The 8030-nt window shown below is 62.8% G+C and overlaps 1 protein-coding gene across 1 annotated transcript; it reads right to left on the reverse strand.

Annotated features, from left to right (window-relative positions):
- Positions 1–769: 769 nt before the first annotated feature.
- Positions 770–3622, reverse strand: NXPH3 (neurexophilin 3). Its single transcript, XM_027697094.1, has 2 exons — positions 3289–3622; positions 770–2311 (listed from the first exon to the last, which is right to left on the reverse strand). Exons 1-2 carry the CDS (start codon positions 3343–3345, stop codon positions 1577–1579), a joined length of 792 nt encoding a protein of 263 aa, XP_027552895.1. The 5' UTR covers positions 3346–3622; the 3' UTR covers positions 770–1576.
- Between the last annotated feature and the right edge of the window lie 4408 nt (positions 3623–8030).

Raw genomic sequence — 8030 nt, forward strand, 5'->3', positions numbered from 1 at the left:
AAACATTGCTCCTGTTATTCCTGCAAACACCTTCCCAAGGCTTTTTTTGAACTTCTGCAGGAAAATCCTCTCGTTGATTCTGGCACTGAGAGGCTCTGTGGATTCTGGAAGCAGCTCCTGCCTTGCTGGAGGAGCTGCACATCCTGAAGCTCTGCCAGCAGCCAGGAGAGCTCTCCGAGGTGTGGAGAAGGAATTCAATCTGGGAAGGCTGGAGCATAAAACCTGTTCTTGGGGTAACACCTGTCCTGGAATTCTTTGAGGGTGTCCAGGGGGATTTTGGAGTTGGGCTCCTGCTCCTGGCTGTGGGGAGCTTGGGGTGAAAGGGAAGGTGGGGGGGAAAGCAGCTTTTTTTTGGTCTTTTCTGTAGGAGGGGATGTGCCAAAATAAGTGGGAGACTGAGGTTTGGATGTCTGGGGAAGGAGAAGAGGTTGGGAATACCCACCTGCCTGGGAGCCTGGAGTCTGGATGCCTGGGAGGGGCAGGAGGTTGGGAACACCCCTCAGAGGTGCAGAACGAGCCCCTGCAGAAGCAACAGCAGCCAAATATCCAGGTGAAGGTCCAGGTCCTGGCAGCCCCCAAGGCTGGACCCAATTCCCAGTTCCTGGCAGCCCCCAAGGCTGGACCCAATTCCCAGTTCCTGGAAGGCCCAGGATGGAGCTGGACTTGGACAGGGATCCCAGTGCTGCCTCATTCCCAACCCCACGGGTTTGTTCTCCTGCTCCCCCGAGGACACGGATCATTCCCAGTAAAAACACTCGGCCTGCCCCGGTGCCACCAGGAAGATTTTATTCCCTCTCTCCAGGTCAGCAGGGGGGAGTTTCTTTTCCTGCCCAGTGAATTCCATCCTGCTCCCAGAGCTCCAGTGGGCTCGGATCCAGGCGGGGGGAGCCGGGCAGGGATTGGGATCGGGTGAGGTGGAGGGAAAACATGAATCAGAGCACCAGGGGAGCCACATGAATCACCCCCTGTGCCAGCAGCCCCGACAGTCCTGCCAGGGCTCCTCTGCCCAGGAATCCAGTTCCAGGTCCCTGGAACCCCCCGGGGTGAGCGGGGCCAGGGTGGCACCCTGGGATGGTCCCAGCTCCCCATGTCCATCCCAGCAGCCCCTGGCACCCCAAGGTGCTGGGAAAACCACCAAGGTGGTGGGAAAACTCATGCCCAGCTCCTGCTGCTGCAGAACTGGGCCGGGGGGAGATGAGGGGATGCCCATGGTTCCTTCCTCCCCCCTTGAGGTCCAGGTGTGACCCTCCCTCTGGAGCCCCCGTGGCCTGGGCTCACTGACCTTTTGGGACCACGCTGGGCCAGGTCCAGGCCAACCATCCCTTATTGCACCGAGCAGCTCTGAGTCCTGCTCGTGGCTTCCCGTCCCACTTCCCACCTCCTGAATCCAGCCCTCGTGTCTCCAAAGGCCACGGATCCAGGGCGGGCTCAGCCTGACACCCCTCCTCTTTGACATGGGGAAAGATGGAAAATCCTCCTCTTCCTTCCACGCTCCTGCTTTCTGGGGCCCATCCTTAAAACCCACAAAACCACCCCCGTCCCTCCCCCTGCCCCCCAGCCCTGCCCGTCCCCAGGGTCACCCCGAGGGGAAGTAGGGCACGTCGCTGTGGTAGTTGTAGTCGGGACACACCTTCTGCACCAGCCTGTAGTCCGTGCTGTAGAAGGTGATGTAGATGCAGATGACCTTGAAGGGCTTGGAGCAGGCCCAGGCCACGTGGCTGCGCGTCTGCTCCTGCGAGCAGGTCTTGGCGGGGTCGAAGGTGCACAGCGACGTCTTCCTGGCGCGATCCACCCGCTCGTGCTCCACGCGGCAGTTGAAGATCTTGGACTCCTTGGCCTCGATGAAGATCTGCTGCTCCAGGTCGAACTCCACGGCCTTGGTGGGCGGCACGAGGCTGACGGAGATGTTGCCCTGCCCGGTGGAGTTGTGCTGGAAGAAGACGTTGACGGTGCCGTTGCCGTGATCCACCACCTTGCCCGTGATCAGCAGGTTCAGCTTCACCGTCTTGATGTTGGAGTAGAAATCCCCCCAGCCAAAAATCTTCTTCAGCTTGCCCGGGGCCGGCCCCGAGTCCCTCCGTGCCCTGGGCTGGGGGGGCTGCTCCCGCCCCGACAGGTTCTCCAGGATATCCCAGGATATCTGCCGGGAGCCGCTCGCCAGCTCCACGAGGGTCGTGTTCTGCAGGAGGGTCGGGCTCAGGAGGGGCTCTGGGGAGAGCAGCTCCCTCATCTTCTGCGCCGGGGCTCTCTCCTGGCTCTGGGCTTCCCGCTGCTCCGCACCTTTCCCTGGATCCTCTGGAGCACAGAGCACCTGGACACGGCGACGGTGGAGTGAGAGAAGGGGAGGGGTCACCGGGGTCACCACCCCCTTCCCCGGCCGTCCCCTTCCTCACCCGGGCTCTCCTGCCTTCCCTTCCCTCTCTATTCTTTCTCTGTTCCATATTTCCCTTCTGGCAGCAGCTCTTCCCTGCCCTCGTTCTCCCATGGATGCTCAGGAATGGGTGGAAGGAGCTGGAACGGGTCCAGTTTGCTCGGGGCTGGTGCAGCCCGGCCGTGGCTCCTCAGGGATCCCCGGGGAGAGGGGGCTCGGGGGGGGTGATGCCAAGGGGAGGGTGCCCACCCTGTGACCTTCACACCAGCACATCCCACGGACCCTCTTCCCACTCCAAACCTGCCCCGGGCTGGGGCCACCCGGAGCTGGAGCGGTGGGACAGGACAGGGGACAGCAGAGGGTCCTCCCCGGGGAGCTGCCCTTTGCCTCCCAGGGCTCCTCTGCAAACTCCGCTCCCGCCGCCGGCCGGGACCCCAAAATAACCCCAACCAGGGGGAAGGGGGGCCTGGGCAGGAGGGAGGTGCTGCACCTCTGGGCTTGGTGCTGGGGGGCCGAGCAGACCCCCGGGGTGATTCCCCCGGGCTGAGCCGGCAGAGGAGGCAGCGGGAATAGGGGAAGCTGCAGGAAGAGGGGTCGGAGCCGGCCTGTGCCCCCGCTGTGCCCCAGCCCAGACCCCCTCGGGGTGGGCGAGCTGCCCCCCAGCAGCGGTGCCGGGCTGGGGCCGGGGGTGCAGGTTTTTGGGGTGATCAGGAGGTTCCTTCTCGCCAGCCCTGCCCGGCACCCGCCGCGGTACAGCAGAACTTTTGGGACCCCTGTTTTTATCAGGGGGTGGGGAGGGATGGACGAATGGATCTGGGAATCGGTGCCGGCTGTCGGCAACCCCCGGCCCTTTGGCAGCGCGACCCCCCGGCCCCCGCAGCCCCCTTTTCCCTTTCCTTCCCCTCCCCAGCGCTCACCAGCAGCGAGATGCTCCCCTGGATGAGGAGGAGGACGCAGCTCCGAGGAAGATGCATCTTCCAGCCGCTGCCGCCGCCTTCTCCGTGGCTCCGAATTTGCGGAGGGTTCGGGTGCGTTTTTCGGCTTTTATTATTTTTTTTCCCTCCCTTTTTTAAGCGAGGGACGTGAGCGAGGGGCGGGGGGTGTCCCCCTGTGCCAGCGGCTTCCTACGGCCCCCCCCCGGCCCATGGTGGCTCCGGCAGCTCCCGCCCCGTTGTGCCGGGTCCGGGCGGCGGGAGGCGGCTTCGCCCGCTGCCGCTGCCGCCCCTGCCTGTCCTTCTGCCTCCTCGCCCCCCTTCCCACCCCTCTGCCTGCCCCTCTGCCTGCTCCCCTCTTCCCCTGCCTGCTCCCCCGTTCCCCTGCCTGCCCCTCTGTCTGCCCCCCGACTGTTGCTCCCCCGTCTGTTCCCCGATTGCTCCTCTGCCTTCTTGCCCCCCTTTCCTGCCCCTTCGCCTCCTTGACCCCCTTCCGACCCCTCTCCCTGCCCCTCTGCCCCTCTCCCTGCCCCTCTGTCCCTCCTGTCTGCCCCCGATTGTTGCTCCCCTTCCCGTCCCCCTGACTGCCCCCTCGCCCCTCTTTGTGCCCCCTCCCCTCCCCTCTGCTCCTCCGCCTGCTCCTCGCAGCCCCGTTGGAGTCTCAGTGAAACTCCGCTCCGTCCCCTCCTCGCTCCATCCCCTCCTCGTTCCCTCCCTCCCCTCCCAGGTGCCGGGAGCACCTCCGGGATAACCCTTTGCTGCCCGCGGCTCAGGAAATCCCCCTGGGAAGAGTCCCGGGGGGGCTCAGCGGGCTCTGGGACTGGAGAAACCCCCGTGGCTCCCTGGAGAGGAGCGTCCCGGGCTGGGGAGGGAGAACCGGCACGGGGGGACCGGGACAGGGGGACAGGAGGGGACCGGGACAGGGGGACAGGGGGGACCCCGCGGGGACTCTGCCCTGCGGAGCTGCTGCATCTCACCAGGACTGCGGCACCACCCCCTGCCCCGGGAATCAGCTCTTCCCATCCCATTCCCTCCAGAATTAAAGGGATGTCAGGGAGCATTGCCCTTAAAAAGGAACTAAGAGAGACAATTCCTCTTCTTCACGTCCCTTTTCCTTTTCATGCCCCCCCCCTTTCCCTGAGCTCCTTTGGAAATGCCACATCACCCAATGATGCTGAGGATGGGACAAAATCCAGGGAAAGGGCCCGTTGGGTGGTGCAGGATCCTCTCCCACCCCCCTGTGCCCTCAGAGCCCCCACCAGCACTGGGCAAACGGGGCCAGATCCCCTCTGGGACTGCGGGGCTGGACACGGGGTTTGGGGCAGGGGAGGGAAGGTGGTGCCTCCCGGGTTTGTGGGAAAGCTGGATCAGGCTGGAAAAGACCTCTTGGAATCACCTGGGGGTTAAATCAGGTTTTCCTCCCTGCTGAGCTGGGCTGGAACGGCGGCATTTGGGGACACAGGGAGACAAGTGGCCGCGGCCCTTCACGCCGTGGTTTAGCGGGAACGGTGTTGTTGGATCTGGAGCTTGGGGGTCTTTTCCCACCTTTGTGATCCCCCAGTTCTCAGACACCAGCGCGGAGCCGGGAGAGCCGCGTTCCCTCCCCCGAGGGGAGCAAAGGAGCGATGGATCCCCCCAAAAACGAGCTTCCCGGTAGCCAGGGCTGTTAAACTCCAGAATATTCATCCAAGAGCGGCGCTGGAAGGGCCCTGGAGCCTCCTAAAAGCCGCGGGAACGCGGCGCTGGAGGATATATGGAGGCACTAACGCCGGGCCGGCCCCGGGAGCCTTTAACGCGCTGCACGTCCCCAACTCCTGTGATTTCCATAAAAGACCCTCATAAAACTTCCAAATGCCTCTGCCATCACCTGCTTTTCAATCATTCCGGGCTCCGATCTCCTTAAAAGCCCTCCCAGAGCCGCGCGGACGGGTCCGCACCCCCCTCTCCCCGTGCCGGGCGCATCCCACCCATTCCCAGGCTGGCTCCGGGAGGGGAGAGATTTTAGGGAGCGGCTCCGCGGCTCCCATTTGGCTCCCCGTGACTCCGGGGCCGAGCTGAGGTCAGCACGGCTCGGGACGAGGAGGGAGAACAAGGGATAAAAATGATTTAAGGCGACTCCGCGGCTCTCCCGCCGCCGGGAGGGAACCGGGGCTGGAGCGGAATAAAGAAGGGCTGATTTAGGAGCTGCTGCTGCCGCGGCTCCCCCTGGAGCTCCCGGAATAGCCCGGAATAGCTGGCGCTTCCCATTGCCCGGGATGGAGGTGGGAGAATCCCCCGGACCCCTCCAGTCCCGCCCCGGGCCGTGTCCCAGCCCTTGGAACCATCCCGGGGCTCTGCTCAGGCCGAGTTTCCAAATAAACCCATCCCGGGCCAGCGTTCAGGGACAGGTCTCCCCTGAAACCCTGGGAATTGGATCCCGGTGCTGTCCAGGTGGGATTGGGGCAGGAAGGGCCGTGGAATGTCCGGGTGCTTCTTCCCGCACATCCAAAAACTCCTCCTGCTCCCTGGGCTGGGCTGGAGGTGGTACTGGAAGGGTCATCCTGCTCTTCCTCTGTGTGGCTGTGAGGATGGGATTGACTTTGGCTCTGGCTTTGCTCATCCACCTGTTTTTGGAGCTTTGGGAAAGCTCTTTTTTTTACCCCAGATCCAGGGAATTCGGCCCTCTGGGAGGGATGTTCCTGCCAGGGCAGTGAGCAGGGGCTGGTTTTCATGGAATCCTGGAGTGGTTTGGGTTGGAAGGGACCTTGAAGCTCATCCCATTCCGTGGGCAGGGACACCTCCCCTGGCCCAGGCTGTTTTTGGGGGTGAGGGCTCAGCCTCGCTCCCGGGGCAGACACAGGTCCCACCCCGGGACACCGGGAAGCACCGGAGCTGGTTTTTTGGGAGTCATTTCTCTGGAAGCTGAACCGAAGGAGCCTCGGTGGAGCTGCCAGGCCCTTTCCCAGCGTTTCTTTCCTGGTTTTCTGTTGCCCTCTAGTGGGACCCTGAGCTGGGAAGATGAGCCAAGGCTGGGGGTCCTGGTGGCTTCTGTGGGGTGCCAGGCAGGTCCCTTGGAGGTTCAGCACCGCAGGGATGATCCCCTGGTGCTGTGGAGGAGGAGAAAAGCAGCCTGGAGGAGGCACCTGGTGCAGCTGAGGCCCCACAAACCCCCTCGGCTCCAGGGAAAGCAAGCTCTGAGTGCCCAAATCCCCCAAAAAAACCCAAAATCCCCAAAAAACCCCCACCATCCCTGAGAGTGACGATGCTCTGGGAGAGAAGCCGAGCTGGGGAGGGCAGGGAGAGGCTCGGGCAGAGGTTTAGAGGGAGAGGGGGAAGCCCAGCCCTCGCCTCTGCCAGCTGGGAGGGCAGGCAGGGAAGGAATTCCGGGGTTGATTCAGAGGGATGTCCAGCCCCAGCTGCCCTGTGGGCCCCGCTGGAGCTGCAGGAGGAAGAGGAGAAGGAGGAGGAGGAGGAGGAGGAGGAGGAGGAGGAGGAGGAGGAGGAGGAGGAGGCTGCCATCCTTATCTGCATTTTGCAGCCCAAGGGCCCAAGGTGATTCTGTCCCTGGCTCCACTGAGCTGCAGTTCCCTGCTCCAGCTCCTGCCTCTTTTCCAGGAGCTGCTGGATGTGCTCGGCCTTCCCGGGCTGGGCTGGGCTGGAGGGATGAGCTCCCAGCACACAGGGAGCAGGTGGGAGCTGCTGCCCCCAGGAACACGGGAAAACACGGATAACTCAGCCCCGGCTCTACCAGAGCCTTTCCCTGGGCAGCAAAAGGGTTTTTTTTCCGGGCTGATTTGAGTTCAGGGGCTCAGGAACAGAGCTGGGGGGGGGAAGGCAGGTTTCTGGGGGTGCCAGGCAGCAAAACAAAGGGATTTCATCCCAAAATATCCCTGCGTGTGCCTGTGCATCTCCTGCTGCTCCTGCACATGAAGCAGCTCCAGATTTTGTGTTAATTTACACAAAAGGGATGTTGTCCTAAAATCCTCGTTCATACTGAGCTGCCAGATGGGAGGTTTGGAGCTGAAGGACCCACCCCTGGCTGTGCTCAGCCCTTCCCTGGATCCAGCCAGGTCAGATCCACCTTTCTGGGATTCACAAACCAGGGGCCTCCAAAGACCAGTTTGGTTTTGCCTTTGGAACCCCCTGGGGCGTTTTGTGGGATCCCAAAACATAAAATAATGTTGCTCCTGGGGGAATCACCTCTAAATCCCTCTTCTTGCCCAGTCCCAACTCCCTCCCTGTTCCCAGCCCTGCCCGGGGTTCTCTCTCTTCCCTTTTCCAGGAATGGGGAATAATCATTTCCCAGAGGTCACCCCTCCCTGCAGCCCCTTCCCGAGTGCTGGGGCTGCTCAGCCAAAGCCTGTTCGGGTTTTTAAGGGGGAAAACAAACCCAAAGGTTCCTCCCTGTTCCCTTTTCTTCTCATGGGCACCCCCAGGTGATGGGATTTTCCTGGAGAACCGGGAGGGAGACTGAAAATAGGGAGAATTTGGGGGGAGCTGGAGAGCCTGGATGCGGTTTGGGATGTGCTGCTGGATGTGGGGCTGGAGGGGTTTGGGATGTGGGGCTGGAGGGGTTTGGGATGTGGGGCCAGAGGGGTTTGGGATGTGGGGCCAGAGGGGTTTGGGATGTGGGGCTGGAGGGATGCAGGGGGGGGGGCTGGGGAAGGACTGGGAGCGAATCCTGCCCTGGGAAGAGGCCGAGGGGAGGTGGATCCCTGATCCCAGGGGGAGGTGGATCCCTGATCCCA

The sequence above is a fragment of the Neopelma chrysocephalum genome, unplaced genomic scaffold (genome assembly GCF_003984885.1).
Source record: "Neopelma chrysocephalum unplaced genomic scaffold, ASM398488v2 Primary Assembly neopelma1_118, whole genome shotgun sequence".
NCBI classification, from domain to species: Eukaryota; Metazoa; Chordata; class Aves; order Passeriformes; family Pipridae; genus Neopelma; species Neopelma chrysocephalum.